This window comes from Equus asinus, chromosome 25 (genome assembly GCF_041296235.1).
Source record: "Equus asinus isolate D_3611 breed Donkey chromosome 25, EquAss-T2T_v2, whole genome shotgun sequence".
Lineage (NCBI taxonomy): Eukaryota > Metazoa > Chordata > Mammalia > Perissodactyla > Equidae > Equus > Equus asinus.
Genome location: NC_091814.1, coordinates 20,498,375 through 20,514,724, shown reverse-complemented (window position 1 = coordinate 20,514,724; position 16,350 = coordinate 20,498,375). Strand labels below are relative to the sequence as shown.

General features: G+C 40.0%; 1 protein-coding gene across 9 annotated transcripts; it reads right to left on the bottom strand.

Moving 5' to 3' along the window:
• Nucleotides 1–276: 276 nt before the first annotated feature.
• On the bottom strand, nt 277–15,925 carry LOC106828427 (T-cell surface glycoprotein CD1a-like). Of its 9 annotated transcripts, none has more exons than XM_070497265.1 (9): nt 15,787–15,925; nt 15,480–15,591; nt 9,753–9,865; nt 9,426–9,615; nt 3,708–3,974; nt 2,736–3,014; nt 2,240–2,518; nt 1,816–1,906; nt 277–1,645 (listed from the first exon to the last, which is right to left on the bottom strand). In XM_070497265.1, exons 5-9 carry the CDS (start codon nt 3,793–3,795, stop codon nt 1,603–1,605), a joined length of 780 nt encoding a protein of 259 aa, XP_070353366.1. In that variant the 5' UTR covers nt 3,796–3,974; nt 9,426–9,615; nt 9,753–9,865; nt 15,480–15,591; nt 15,787–15,925; the 3' UTR covers nt 277–1,602. The 9 variants fall into 9 exon arrangements, with proteins under 9 accessions (XP_070353366.1, XP_070353364.1, XP_070353367.1 ...); XM_070497263.1 differs by having other exon boundaries at nt 9,426–9,604; XM_070497266.1 differs by having other exon boundaries at nt 9,426–9,549.
• Nucleotides 15,926–16,350: the final 425 nt, after the last annotated feature.

Here is a 16,350-nt window from a genome sequence, read left to right as displayed (position 1 = left end):
TTTGGTGTTAATGAATCAACAACACAGTAACTCCGGAAAAAGGAAGAGGAAATTCGCTGATCTGTATGTGGAGCTACTCCAGAAAGTGTTAAAGTAATATTTATAATGGTATAATGAAGCTATAGAGAGAAGGGAAAGGAGCTAGATTTGTGGATTCATGAGATGATGAGAATTTTATGTTTGTTTGTTTGTAAAAATATGGTGGACAGCACACCTATGTGGCTGAAAGTAAAATAAATTTACCATCACATTACACAGGATGAGGAAAATAAACACTTCTTGGTTCGTGTTTTATTATAAAGGAATAATGCATATAATAAATATATTATTTGGAAATACATATTTATTAAATAAATTGTCTTTAAACAGAAATACACACAAAATAAGGCTATGTATTCATCAGTTGACACAAATGTTGTGACCAGAGGCTCACAGGAACATAACCCTGTATTTCTCACAGGAATGATGGCTCCATATTCACTAACACTGTGTTCCCAGTGACTTTAACACAACAGCCATGAATAATGAGAATGTACTGTATGTGGTCTCCTTGCATTGATTTCACTTCAATCCTGAGGATCAACTCTTGTTCTCTTTTCTTCACCATCTTCTTTTCTCTTCAGTAACACTCTTGCACTACCACCTCTCAGGCATCACCTATATCAGTGTTTCTCAAAATTTAATGAACCTAGGAATCCCCTGCTGATTTTGATAAATGCAAATTATGATTCAGTAGGTCTGAGGTGAGCTCCAAGACAATATATTTCTAAAAAGTTCCCAGCTGACAACGCTGCTACATGTCCCTGAACCACACTGAATAGCAAGGGCCTAAATCCTGCCTTCCTCATTTTGTTCAGAATATTTAGAGAAATATTTTCACTCCAATATGTCCCTATAGTTCAATAATAAGAATGGTCAGAGGCAACACTGTATTTCTCCTCAGGGACTCAGAGAAGTCACTAAGGAATTAGAAAAGTGTGAAGATTTTGGCCAAGTGAGGAGACTTTAACAAGAGCACCAAATGTCTCAACAACTACAAACTTGTCAGGAAAGAAGAGAATAAGAAAAGATCATAAATTTGGGATAAATTCAACATAGATTTTTTTATTGTGACTATATTATATGCAGGTAATATTCTTTGGCAAGATTGCACATATTAAAAAGACGTGGACTTGCTCTCAAAAAGTGTAAAAATTATAAGGGGAAAAAGTTGCTAAATAGCTACAACAAAGGGCAGGAAGTAAGGAGTAAATTTGGCAAAGTATAGTTCAACTTTGCTGGGAGTTCAGACAAAGTGGAGACAGCTTCCACTCATAAGTCAGAGAAGACCCTCTGGAGGAAGTGACATCTGAAATAGACTTGATGACTCATTAATATTTGAATATGTGGAGTTTGCTAAGACCTTATCCATTCAGAGTTATAATTTGAGTTTTAAATTCCTAGAATCCAAATCAGAACAACAAATCCTGTAAAATTAAATTTAGCTTGCATTCACAATGGATCATTAAGCAAAATAAACAACAACAAAGAATGTTGTACAAGAAGAGTTGAAAGGACTTCATCACCATGTTGGGTTTAGATATGTCCTGGGCTGCAGGGATCTCAGTCCAAAGGGAGAAGAGTTCTTTGAAGTTGATGGCGTATCCTAATAAGAACAGAGACGGAAGTCACTCTGTGTGAGCTGGAGGTGAGAAGTAAGGAGTAAGAAGGGAAGGGACTGAGAGGAGGAAAACTGAAGAGAGAGAGCACAAAAAAGATGGGAAGACAAGTGGGGAGTGGGGAAAAGAGCAGGAAGGATGGATACAAAGAACTCACCAGCACTTCCAAAGCCAAAATGCAAGACCTGTCAGAAGCACCAGGGCCACTATTACTGCCAAGACGATTAAGCCCGTGGAGATGTGATGCTCTGTGGATTTGGGTGCACACAAGAACGTCATTTCAAATCTACCCTCCCTTTTACTGCATTTCCATGGCCTTCCTTTGTTCATTTGAGTGTCTGTCTTACCAATCTCCTTTTCTTATTTCCTCTCTCATTCTTTTCAGAGAGGAAAGCTTCATCTAACCCTCCACATCCTCCTACATCTGCACATCCCTCATTTTCCTTTTGTATATTTCTTGGATAACTTTTATTTCTTTTGGGTCTGAAGACCCTGGAATCCCAAAATTTTCTTCTGGATGTTCTGCTCTGCTTGTGGACCACCTATTCTCATTCCTGGCTTGGGCCCAAGTTCTTTCTTACCCCAGTAGAGAATGATGTCCTGGCCTCCTAGACTGCTGTGTCTCACCCGGCAAGACAGGCCAGCTGCCTCAATGGCTTTCACATCCAAAGACTTCCGAAGATACCATGTCCCATCAGCATTGGGCAAGATGTCACGTTGCTGAGTGCCTGGATGCTCCTGGTCATCCAGCATCCACATCACCCAAATAGGCTTTGGGTAGAAGCCAGAGACATGACAAACCAGCACCAGATGGCCAGGATGAGGGCTGGGACCAGAGGACAGCCAGGCCTTTGGTTTTACTGCAGAGGACAGGAAAGATATTCACATGAACACTAAGACAGACTTAGAGGTTCAAATCTTCACATCAGTTTAGACAGACACATCTTTCCCATCTCTAGGAACTTGTCACTCATTATTCCCTCCCCTCTTGACTCCTTCTTAGGAAGGTGGGAAGGGGATGATAGGAAAGTGTGATCTTACAATACAGAATTCTTGGAGGAAGGGTGCATGACTGACCTTGTCGCCTGAGATATGCCTTCCCTGCCTCAAGAAGACCCAACAGGAAACGTGGGCAGGTGTCACTGAGGAGCCTGTCTATTGATTCCAGGATGACTATATTCCCGTTGAATAGTGTGGAGGCATGCTGAGCCCTGCTTCCACCACTTGGAGATGGCCACCATGAATTGTTCTGGAAGATGAGGAAATCTGATCCTTGATAAGCAATCCGTAGGAAGCCTACTGAGCCTCTCCCAAAGTGCATCTCACAGCCTCCTACCATCTGTACCTCAAAGGGATCTGGAGAAAAGGGGTTGTGAATTAGAGGGAAGACAGAATAATGAAAAGAGTGGAAGCAAAAGATAGTAGAAACAGAAGGGAGAAGTTTAGGAGATTTGAGGTTATGGAGCAAAGTTAGGTTTGATCAGAAGTTAAGTAAAACAGGAATTGTTGGTAGTTGGATATGAAGGAAGAGATGAATGACATGAGGAAGGGACAAATTGTTCAAAGAAGGCAACATGAATGGCCTGGGCAGAGAATAAGGTAGGACTCGGTGTGAGAGAGTTAGCATTATAATAATTTAGGGTGAATGGAATCCAACCGGTTACAATGAATATATCAACAGAGATTCCTGAAGAGATGGAATAGGGGAGAAAATCATCCTTTAAGGAGTCAATCAAAGAGTGAGGAAGCTCCAAGTACCTGGTTGCAGGCGAGGGAAAGGGGTGGTGACAGGAGACCACTAACGGAAAGTAACGGGAAAAGCCTGCAGTCAATGAGAGAGGTGTTTGCAAGTAACAAAAGAATTGAAGCTTTTGAAGAATCAAGATCTCAATAGTCCCGGCCCAAAGTGTATAATTGCAATTTTATGATGAGGGGAGATAAGGTTCAGAGATAAATGCAGGCAGTTTCCTAGAGGAATAAGAAACTCATTGAAACACAAACACACCTCCCGCCAATATCCCCACACCCCATGAAGGGAACTGAACTCACATGAAAGCCGCCATTCACTAGCAAGGTTGTAAAATGCCCAATGAATTCCAATGACGACGCCACGAAAAAAATTTTCCAATTCCATCATTTCTTCATTGCTGAAATTGCCCTTGGACCAGGGCCACAGGAAAATGATACTGCCAGGGTTGGTGTTCCACCCCTGAACCTGCAACTCACCCAACCAACCTGAAAGCAGAGTTTGTACCCAGGAACGGCTGTAAAAGGATGAGATCTGGATGATTTGGAAGGAGATGGGCTCCTGGAAATCTGTGGCAAAAGAACAGATAAAATGAGGACTAAATCAGGAATTGGAAAGGAGAGAGAATAGAGAAAGAAAGATGCCAGAGAGAGAAACTCAGAATCTGAAGGAAAGGGAAACCATAATTATCTCAGGAGACATTTGCCTGCTCCAGGGCCCCACGCTTTATATTCAAACTTCAGAAGAGCACAGGGACCTGGTCAGGGACACTCAGAATGGAACAAGGCTGACACTCTCCTTCTGCAGGTATATTCTTGGGAAAACCCACCACACACACACACAAACAAACATACACTCACACACAGAAACCCTCTAGCACCCAATGGGCATTTGCCAGAGTTCTTACCATCTTTATTGTCACCACCTGGGAGGAGAACTGCCAGCAATAGAAACTGCAGGAACAGCATTTCATTTGCAGATGTTCTTTCTTTCTTTCAGAAAAGTTGATCTTTGATTTCTGTTCTAAACAAACCTACCCCACAATGCCTATATTCTCACTTCCTTCTTCTTCCAACAGAAAAAGCTTTCCTTTCATCACCGCCTACAACAAAGAAATCTGCCCCTTCCCTAAACCCTGGGCCACCTATTTGGACTCTCATTTCCCCTCCAGTTCTGTGGACCGCCTACTCAGAACCTCATTTCCCCTTCAGTTCTGTGGACCGCCTACTCAGACTCATGGCCCCTCCAGTTCTGACTCTCCTCTCTGGTTTCCGGCTTCTCTCCTGTTTACCTCTCCCTAATTCAGTTGCTGTGAAACAATCTTTTATGGCATTGAAAAGTCACTTTACCTCTAGGGCCTTTTGATCTCACTCATACAATAAAAGCATAAAACTAAGTGGCTTCCCAGCACCCTACCTAATCTTCTTGTGCCCCTGCTATTTTCTGTCACTCTGTCCTTCTCCTGCCCTTTTCTTTCTTTCTTTTTTTTTTTTTTTTGAGGAAGATTAGCCCTGAGCTAACATCTACCATCAATCCTCCCCTTTTTTCTGAGGAAGACTGGCCCTGAGCTAATATCTGTTCCCATCTTCCTCTATTTTATGTGGGATGCCTGCCACAGCATGGCTTGACAAGCAGTGCATAGGTCCACACCCGGGATCCAAACCAGTGAACCCTGGGCTGTCAAAGCAGAACATGTGAACTTAACTATTGTGCCACTGAGCTGGTCCCCCTCTCTTGCTCTTTTGAATATTCCCCAAATATTTTCTTCCCCTCTCTCACCCCGACCCCACTTCATTCACATCTCTGACTTCTCATTGGTTGCCTTATTCACTTTATCAGAATCCCTATGATTGCCCTGTGTAACAGAATAAATTATCACCAATTCTCCATTATTCATAGGGAAAAACCAGTAGCCATCACAGAGACAACAGGAACATTGAAACACAGAAAGAAAAAGCCCCTCACTTTAACTTGCACTGATATATGTTTGCTCACCAAATTGTCACTCAGCACCTGCTGGATCTAAGCATCTTGCTACAGTCGTGACTATACAATGGTTGACAATGCGATCACTTTACTCAAGGAGCTTTTTTTCTACTTGGGAAGAAAAACAGTTAAATGAAGAACGATAAATCTTGGTGTGTTGCATTTTCCTGTAATGTATAGACTAGACAAAAGCAACCGAGCTTGAAACAGTATTTTCTAAATTGGCAACCCTCAGAATCTTCACTTCAGTGGTTGGCTTGGGTGTTATATCAATACTTCTATTGTGCTGGATCCCCAACATCTAACTGAGTGTCTGGCAAGTGGTAGGTACTCAAATGAGTATTTTTGAATGATTGGATGAATTCAGTTCAGACATCCAATTATTTTTTTAAATTATGGAGATCTTCAACAAAAAAAATTTTAAGATATTAGAAAGCGTTACTTGTATTCCTACTTGTTGAAATGAAAATCTTATACAGTTTTATTTAGGATGGAAGTACATGCTAAAAAACATGGCGTTTACACAGAAGGTGCTGCTCTGAATCTCTTATTACTTATAGTAAGGGAGCAGTGAAAACTTGTTGGAAGCAAAGTTAGTAGAGTATTCGGGAATTATTTATCCAAGATTCCTTTCTCATTGGTTCTGCTTGAATGTTTTGTGCTTATCTTATCATGATCTGGTCTCTGTGTACACGCCAACCTTCCTCTTTCATGAAGTTTATAACTGTTTAAAGGCTCTTAAATATTTATTTGCACTTTGTATCATCTGGATAAATGTATTTGGGCTGTTTATTTTGTTATTTCTTGGTTTACAAGTAAACGGAAATTATCTCAGCCTAATTTCAGGAAGATGATAATTTTTTGGAAAGTTAAGGTTAGAACATAGAAAGAACTTCACTTCCATACTTACAATCTTAAAAAGCTGGATAATCAAAATCACAACCTTTCTTGAATCCATCAAAGAGCTGAACTATTAAGGGAAACAACCCAGAATCTAAGGAAAAACAGACTCCTTCAAGAAAATTTGGGATGCAAATCCTTGCTGACTTGGGACAGATGCCAGATGCTATACAAGCCAGTAAGAATAATTCAGCTAAAATTATTAACAAATTACTAAAGGCTAACATGAGTTATAGTACCCCTGAGAGTCTCAGAGACAGGAAATTTACTTATATCTCCAGGCTTTTTTCCATAGACCTCACCAGGGGCTCCTGAAACATTGGAGTCAAGCACGTAGACCAGAGAAATCTTTTCTTTTGGTGCAAGTGATACCAAACTTTTTAATCTCAAGTTTGTGTGCCCAATGTGCAGTAAACCAATCACTGAGCCATTGGTGCTTGGAGATGGAGAAAGGTTTTACTTGAATTTGCCAAAATGAGAAAGTGGGAGGATGAATTCTCTCAAATAGGCCTTATCAAGAGAAGAACGTAGAGAGGTATGATAGAGTTAAGGGGCTTGTCAGGAGTAGTTTTGGAGAAACAAAAGGCATCAACTTTCTTTCGCTCCAGAAAAGGCTTTAGGCAATCTGACTTCTGGACATCATTGGTATCTGGGGGCTGGTAATCCAGTCACCGCAACTTCTCTGAAGACATACTCTTTCTTTTGTAAAACAACTTCACGGTTCCTCTTGACCCCTGAGTCATCTCTCAGAGCATTGGTATTGGTCAACAAACAAGGAAACAGAAAGTCGACAAGATTCATCTATATTTCTTCTGGGAACCAGAATGAAAGGCAATCATCTTCTTATTGAATATGTTCAGTAACCCTCAGGTACTCAGCTTCAAAAGCCTGAGGTATGAGACCAGCTACTTCATGAGAAAGGCAAGAAGTCCCAACCAGATCCTCCCCTCTCTGCCCCACAGAAAAGAACCCTTAATCTGGAGGGGAAGCACAGAAATCCTCTTGCCTTCAGGGCACAGGTGAAGACGCACTGCATCTGGGAGAAGGGGAAATATGGGGAAGGGACAGTAAAATGTCCTGTCCTAGACTGTTAGAGGTTCCTTACTGCTGAGAGAAAGGGAGGAACTCTTAAAGGCTCCATCACAAATCCTAAAAAACAAAGCACCTGCCTGAGAATGAGACTGAACCAGAGTAGAGATAATGCCCTTACTCACTCTCCTAAGCAGGTTAGCAAGTATCAAGTCACAGGAGCCATCACTGCTGGAAGAGGAGCAAGAGTATGGAGATAATTCCTCTTGAGGAACAGCACAAAGGACACACCAAAACCTGAGAGTGAAACAGACATTAAGAAAAATCCTCTGGCCTAACTGCAGGGACCTACAACTAGAATATACAACTATGTACTGGGGGGCTTTGGGGAGAATAAGAAGGAAAAAAAAAACAATTGGCAACAGATGTTAGCTCAGGTGCCAATCTTTAAAAAAGAAAACCCCTCTGGCAAACAGCCCCTCCCTGAAAACAAAGTAATGCTGGAGGAATTTGAAGACCGTTGAAACAGCAATAAAACACAAACCCAGTTAACGCCTGACAAGATTGATTCAAACCCCACGCTCAACGCCTAGCAAAAGAAAAGGCACACCCACTTCCAGAACCCCCCGCAGAAATACTGTTTACCTCAATGTCTATTATTCTACACAAGATGTCTGAATTAGGACCAAAAATATTAAGCATACATGAAAACTAAGGGAACTGAAGCCCACAGTCACCTAAGAGGATCTCCGTCTGCCTAATAAGTCACTGTGCCCAAGGGAGAGTGACATTATCAAATTAAAACAAAGAAAGAACAACAATAAAACAACATCACTGTGACACATTGAAAGAGAAAGACATCAAAAGAGCAGGAAATTTTTATATTTGACTACCTGTAAAAGCTTTTTTTCTGCTTTTTAAGTATGTGGCCCATATTTCCAGTTTGCACTGGAACCCAAAAATTGTGTAGCTGACAGTGCTTTTACCCTTGAGTGTGGAGTGGCAAAAGTGAGGAGGAGGAAGTTTGGGTTTGAGCAGGAAGAAGAAAGAACGGTTAAGTAAATGAACAACGGAGTTTTATGACCGAAGGGTTGGGAGATCGTCAGACATCAAGAGGCATAAAACACGCAGGGGGAAAAGGAGGAATCAAAGAATAGGAGAAAAGGAAAAGAAAGAAGGGGACAAGAGGAAGAGGAGGGAGGCAGAAGAAGAAGTAGGCAAGCATAAGGAGGAGTGGGAGAGAAGTAGAAGGAAAAGGAGGAGGAAGAAGAGGAGGATAGAGGGAGGAGAAAGAAGGTTGGACAGAGAAATGGAAAGAGCCGCAAGTTTCTTTAGCTCAGCTCTGTGGGCAGTTAATCCTGACCAGGGATGCAGGAAGCAGCTGGTACTTGAGTAATTATCCCACTGTGGATCTAAAGCTTTCCCAGCCAGCCCCAATCCTGAGCACACACTAGGCTATAGTGGACGAAGGACAAAATAAAGAAGAAAGGAAATAGGTTTTTGGGAGCTCAGGGATACTAAGAACTGGGAGAGTTGAGAAAAAGCAAAACTGAAGGCAAAAATCAAGAGATTAAATGGGGACAAGAGGAGGTGACCAGAAACAAGGATTCAGAAAAACAAAGACCTGGGAGAGAAGGAGATGGCTATACAGGTCACTGACAATCATGTTTTCTCAGACATAAGAAACCCCAGAAGAGAAAACTGGTATGAGTGAGACATACCTTGATTAGAACTCAATCAGGCAGAGTATCCCAGCCTTCCTAGGGGAGTCCAGCATTCTTCCTTGTGTCAGCAGAACTCCCTGGGTCCCTCTTCATTCGTTGGTGCTCAGGCCACAAGCTTTCTTATATTCTTTCTAACAGCTCTTATTTATTCCTTCCCCAAACACCATCACAGCTATTGAATCCCTCCCTCTTCAGTAAAGCTCTCCTCAGAAACCGGATGTGAACTCCCCTCACACAGTCCCACACACTCATTTGACAGCCCCCTCACCATCAACAGAAACCTCAACTTCCCAGCTAAAGAAATCCTCTGCTTTTGTAACCATGTGCCTTTGACTAAGCTTCTCATTTTCCCTCATACTCTGCTTCATGTCTTTCTCTCACCTTTCTGGCTTCCAGAAGCTCTTCCTGCATCTGGTCTGTCTGCCTCCTGCTACTCACAGCAAATCTCCTGCAGTAAAATGAGCTTTGGTCTGAGGGTCAAGATGAATTCCTGGATGGCACACTCCTGGATGCAGTGAATTGGAGAAATCATATCAGCATTCTGGCCTCAGTTTCCTTATCTGTAAAAGAACTGAGTTGAAAGAACTGATTTTCTACTATCACTGTTGGTTCTGACATTCTGTGTGTATTACTTCTATGGGCTCCCATTCCCTCCCACCCATGTGTTCCTCTATTTCCCCTCTATGCTTCCCCCTCTTTACTCCTTACTCTTCCATGTCTTCACAGTTATTCTCCACTAGGGCTTCATCTCAGCTGAAGACGACGTTCAGCACTAAAGCTTCATTTTCTCATATGACCCTTGGGTTCCTGTATGTAAATACCTAAAACATAGTTATGGATTCTATTTCTGGCAAGATGGCACACTACATAACCTGAAAAGACAGATAATACAAACACACAGGAATGCAACATAAAAAAGTGTCTTTTAACTTTTTAAATGCAGAGCTGCATTCACAACAAAATAAGGGAAACTCTAGGGATCAAAAAAAATAAATGGAAACCCAGAGAAGCAAGCATGAAATGACACTTGGGCATAAGTGGTGTTATGTGGGTTCCCTGTAGGTTTGGCTATTGTAGTGGTTTGGATCAGGAGATAAGGCCTTAGTTCAGCCAAACAAGGAGAAAGATGAGGGTTCTTCTACACTCTCATCTAATCCAAGAAAATATCCACCTGACGGTACATGGGAGGAAGCTTGTCTATCTGTGTATTCACTGAATGTTGGTTTGGTTTTTGTTTGTTTCTCCTTCTGAGAATTACTAATCACAAGTCTGAAACTGAAGTTGAAAATATTCTACTTGTGTGATCCTGGAACACATAATCCAATAGATTAAAATACAATGTGATTCCAACTTTATAATACCTCTGAAACACCTAGTGAAATTTAAAGCAAGTTAATCTGAAGAGAAGCACCCTCAACACAAGCTGCTAAGGATTCCCACCCATAAAGCCTTTCCTAATATGAAGTCACAATCCAAAATTAGAGAACACAGAGAGAAATAATTCATCATGAAGGACAGTTGGCAGAAAAACAACCAATAAGTTAAACTCTCAAGAAATTACACTTAGAGAAAATTATATTTTAAAAGCTTAAAGACATAAGAAGCAATAATACCAGAAAAGAAAGAAACATGATCAAAAAATACTGGGCATATTTTTTAATAGCAACTTAACCCTTTGGTTATAAAGACTCTAATCATTGTAATTAAAAACTCAATGAGTGGATTAAGCAACAAATAGAGGAAGCAATTTAAAAGTATTTCTAAGTTGGAAGATCTGAAGAATTTCTTATAAGGCAATACAGAGCTAAAGGGCTGTTGTTATGAAAAAAGAAGCTAAGAGATATGATGACTAAAAGGAAATGTGATATAAGCCCAATAGGAATTTCATTAGGAGATAAAACACATAAGGAGAAGAGGAAATATTTGGAGAAATAATGGCTGAGAATTTTCCAAAAATAAGAAAACTACAAATCTTTAGATTCAGGAAAGACAAATGCTCCAAAGCAAATTAATCTTTATGGAAAATAACCTTCATTTTTCATAGAGAAGAAAGTAACTCAAATATTTAAGTAAATTAGAATATACATCAGTTTTAAGCAAAGTTCCTTTTTCTTAGATTTCAATGATTTCATAAGTAATAATTCCATCAATGTCTACTGAAGGGGAACAAAATTTCCGCCCCATAATGTGTCTCTTTAAAATAAGCATTATTTTGGGGGCCGGCCTGGTGGCTCAGTGGTTAAGTGCACACACTCCACTTTGGCAGCACAGGGTTTGCCCATTCGGATCCCAGTTACGGACATGGCACCGCTTGGTAACCATGCTGTGGTAGGTATCCCACATATAAAGTAGAGGAAGATGGGCACAGATGTTAGCTCAGGGCTAATCTTCCTCATAAACTAAATAAATAAATAAACAAATAAATTAATTAATTAAATAAGTATTATTTTTAAGAAACAAAAGACTCAGAAAATTTTTCCTGTTACCTCCCCCTTCACTTGCCTAAAACAATTTAGATAAATGGCCTATAATAGGAACAGAGATTATGCCAGGGACATCCACAAAGAATATGGGTAAAGAGTTGGGGGGAAGATAGCAGGGACATCAGAGACATCTCCATGTCCCATTGTCTCTGCATGGCATTGCAAACATTGGTTTGCCAAACATTTGCCTTTCTATCTCCATGTGAATTGCCTTCCTCCCCTCTGAAGTCCCAAACCAGTACCCTAACATCCTCTTCTGTCTTTAGCTGAAGATGGTATTTAAGGTGGTGGCTTTGGCTATTTCAGTGAGTTACTCAGTTTTCCTGAGTTCCTTTCATGTATACATGCTATTAAACTTTGTTTGATTTTCTCCTGTTAAATTGTCACATATCAATTTAATTCTTAAACCAGAAAGGAGAACCTAGAAGGGTAGAAGAAAATTTCTTTCTAGCCTACAATACTATAAACCAAGGGCTGTGCTAAACCCTAAGATTACAAAGAGGAGAAAGATAGAAGCTCAAACTCTGGAGAATGAAACATATAACGAACTATAAATGTCGAGTGGGATAAATATCTTGCAAGAAAAAGCACAGGGATCAAATGAGCCTCATTAAATCCTTTGTATCTATATTTGTGCTGCTTACATGGCCATGGTCACTCTGAGCACCAGAATATTGGCTGCAATTATCAGATAGGACGGAGGAAGTGAGACTATATACCCATGAGAATATTTCAAGTTGTTTTTAATTCAGAAATTTATGAAGATATCAAAAAAGATTGAAACTGAACTTGTGTGTTAGATCGATTTCTCCTAACTCCTCAATAAGAAGCTGATGGGAATTCTCAGACAGTCAGAGAACATTCTCTTGGTTATACTGCGTAATAGTTCTCACCTGTTCTAGCAATCATTAGATAATAAGGAGAATAATTAACACACCTAGTAGGTAGCTCTTTGTGGACCATTTACATTCAATATTGATATTTTTTCTGGTTTATTTTGTCAGGGCCCTTTTTATCAGATAAGAAGTAGGCGAAGAAACTCTGCTACACATTTACTCAAAGTTCTCCTTAAAAGCATCCTCTACAAAAATTAATTTAAGAATACTTTGATTTTCCCTAATATGTTCTGAAAATGCTGCCAAAATGTTTAATTATTATCCTGCAACGCCTGTTATATGCTTGTTTACTTTGCTACCTTGCTTAATGACTAATCATCCAGAAGAAAACGTTGCCAACATGGGAAGCATTGGTTTGCTAGGGTTGCCATAACAAGTACCACAGACTGGGTGCCTCAAATGACAAAAATTTATTTCTCACAGTTCTAGAGGCCAGAAGTCCAAGATCAAGCTGTCAGTAGGTTTCGTTTCTCCTGAGGCCTCTCTCTTTGGCTTGTAGATGCCCATCATCTTGCTGTATCCTCACATCATCTTTCTTCTGTGCACATGCACCCCTGGTGTCTCTTTGTGTGTCCCAATTTCCTCTTCTTATAATAATACCATTCCAATTGGATGAAGGCCCACCCTAACAGGCTCATTTTAATTTAAGTGCCACAGTAAAGACCCAATCTCCAAAGTCAGTCACATTCTGAGATATTGGGAGTTAAGGCTACAACATATGTATTTTAAGAAGACATTATTTATCCCATAACACTGGATATTTGCACTTTTCAAAATCATCATTTCACTTCTTTCACTTTTCAAAACCTTCTTGACTTTCAAAGATTTTTTTTTTTAAAGAAGTGTCTCATAGACATCTAGATTCAGAGACTTTTCCTATGGCTTATGAAAGTAACCTTAACTTCCAAAAAGTTTGTAAGTCTGTATTGTTTTCTTATGAATAATTGTTACTCCAGTATTTATATTTAAGTTGACATGACTGTTTTCTAAAATGTATAAATAATTCAGATTTTTCTTTATTAAGCCAAAAAGAAACATTTTCTTTTTCCTCATTTTTTTTTGTTGTTGTTGTTGAGGAAGAGTAACACTGAGCTAACATCTGTTGCCAATCTTCCTCTTTTGTTTGAGGAAGATTGTCATTGAACCAACATCTGTTCCAGTATTCCGCTATTTTGTATGTAGGACACAGCCACAGCACGGTTTGATGAGTGGTGTGCCGGTCCATGCCCAGGATCTGAACACACGAACCCTGGGCCACTGAGGCAGAGTGTGAGAAATTAACCATTATGCAACCAGGCTGGCCCCTATTTTTCCTCTTCTTTCACAAGCTGCACTTAAAGAATTTCTTCACTCTTATTAGTTAATTGACAAATATTGAAAAAAATAAAATTTGGGCTGGCCCTGTGGCCTCTTGGTTAAGTTTGGTGCGCTCCGCTTCAGTGCCTGGCTTTGGTTCCCTGGCACTGACCTACACGATTTGTCAGTGGCCATGCTGCAGTGGTAACCCGCCTACAAAAACTGGCATTTTCTGTTAGCTCAGGGCAAATCTTCCTCAAGCAAAAAGAGGGAGATTGGCAACAGATGTTATCTCAAGGTGAATCTTCCTCAGCAAAAAAAAACAAGCAAAATTTATCCCTATTCCTTCCCATCACAAAATAAAGTCCAGATATTGTAGATCTAAAACTAAAAAATAAAATAGTTAAGCTTCTCAAAGTTAAAACAGTACAGTGGTTTTCAAAACGTGATCCCCAGACCAGCAGACTCAGCGTCGTCTGGAAGTTGTAAGAAATGCAAATTGTTGGACCACTTCCCTTACCTACAGAATTAGACACTCTAGAGGTACTCCCCAACAATCTGTGCTTTAAAAGCCTTCTAGATGATTCTGATGCCCACTCAAGTTTGAGAAACACAGATTAAAGAGAATATCTCACAACTTTAGAGTAGGAGTAAAAAGTTTACAGGAGTAGATAACAATAGTTATAAAGAAAGACATTGACAAACTGTATCCTATTAAAAAGAAAAACTTCTCATCAAAATACAACTCTAAGAGAGTGAAAAGTAAACCAAATACTGGTAGAAAATATTCACAATACACATACCCAACACAGGACTAGTATCTCAAAATTATAAAGGACTACAAATCAATAAGAAAAACACTGACCCCCCTCCCAAGCCACCCACACACAAATAGATAAAACTTAAACTATTACTTCACAAAGAGTGTATATAAATGGCTAATAACCATATGAAAATATGTTAAGTGCCACTAGTAAACAGAGTTGAACGAACTAAAACAACAATTGGATACACTAAACCCCCACCAGAATGGCTAAAAGTTAAAGGGCTAATAATATGAAATATGGGTGCAGATGTGGAGAACACAGAAGGTAGATTGGTATAATTACTAGGAAAGCAAGTTTGTCAGTATGTATTAAATGTGAAAAAACATGTATAATAATGACCCTGCATTTCCATTTCTATGTATATTCCCAAGAGAAATGAGTGTTTCTATTCACAAAAAGACATGAAAAAAAAAAGGCTCAAAGCAGCATTATTCAAAATAGCTAAAGTCTTGGAACAATTCAAATGTGCATCCATAGTAGAATGGATAAACTGTGCTTTATTCACACGATGGAATATTACACAGCAATGAAAAACAATGACCTGCTGCTACATGCAACGACACAGATAAATCTTGCTGAAAAAATGTTGAATGAAAGAAAGGAGATTCAAAATAGGACTTTGTGTATGATTCTAGTCATATGAAAAACAGAATCAAAACTAATCTATGGTGTTAGAGATAAGAATGTTGTCTTTATGGGGCGGCCCTGTGGTGTTGTGGTTAAGTTGGGCAGGTTTGGATCCCAGGCACAGACTCACTTGTCAGCCACGCTCTGGCAGCAACCCACATACGGACTAGAGGAAGATTGGCACAGATGTTAGCTCAGGGCCAATCTTCCCCAAAAAAAACAAAAAAAGAGGAAGATTTACAACAGATGTTAGCTCAGGGAGAGTCTTTATCAGCAAAAAGAAAAGAAAAAAAAAGAAAATGTTACCTTTAAAAGAACGTTAACTGGGAAGTGGAGCCAAGAGGGAGACTTCTGGGTGCTGAAAACCTTCTTTCTCAGGGTAGTGAGTTATGCTTAGGTTCCTTCCAGAAAGCAGACTCTAAAACAGGAAAGGAGAGAAAGTCAAAGTAAACTATATTGACTTGGGGAGCTTTATAGGTAAGACTTCATTGTGGGGACATGACACCAGGTATTAGGAGTGAGACTCTGGGTAGAGCAAAACAGGAAAGTAGAGAAAGCCAGTACAAAGGTCTGTTATCAGAGTGGTCAGCACTATGGAAAACCAGGATCTGACCCCATTGGAACCCTCTGATGAACCGTGCAGGTTGTGCTTCAGCGTTGTCCACTGAGGGATCACATGTCCATGATCCCCCACCCCTCACAGTCAAGGATTGTTGCACGAGTGTTAAATGCTCCACCCTTGCAGTTTTGAGCACCCACAGTGATAAGCAGCTTCTCACAGGTGTCCCAACCACATCCTGAGAAAAGCCGTCATGTAAAAATGCAAAAGATAAGCAGTGCAGCAGAAGTCAGGTTCTGTTACCAGTTGCCTTAGCAATGGCTGGGGGGAAAAGTGAGCTGAGAAGATGTGAGGCAGGACACAAGAGATGTCTATACCAATAGGTTTTTATGAACAAGTGACCAAAAAAATATAATATACACACAAAATCAATTATTTTTTCATAGGAAAACTTCAATATGCCACAATTGTTCAGTAACCGTTTAACTCCCAGTGACACCTATGGGTGAAATACAGACATTTGCAAGCATCAAGTTACAGCTCTTCCTCTGAAAATTCTGTTGCTCAGTTTCACTCCATTCTGAATTGAAAACGCAACACCTGATGCTGACGGTCACC

Bases quoted from the DNA above. Each gene is read 5' to 3' on its own strand.
- LOC106828427 (XM_014836870.3), bottom strand. From the start codon at position 4,373: ATGCTGTTCCTGCAGTTTCTATTGCTGGCAGTTCTCCTCCCAGGTGGT. The intron at 3,015-3,707 runs GTGAGTTCAGTT...CCTTTTCTCCAG, and splicing joins TAGTGAATGGCGGCTTTCAT to ATCCCTTTGAGGTACAGATG. The intron at 1,646-1,815 runs GTGAGTTCTTTG...TGTTCTTATTAG, and splicing joins TTTTGGCTTTGGAAGTGCTG to GATACGCCATCAACTTCAAA.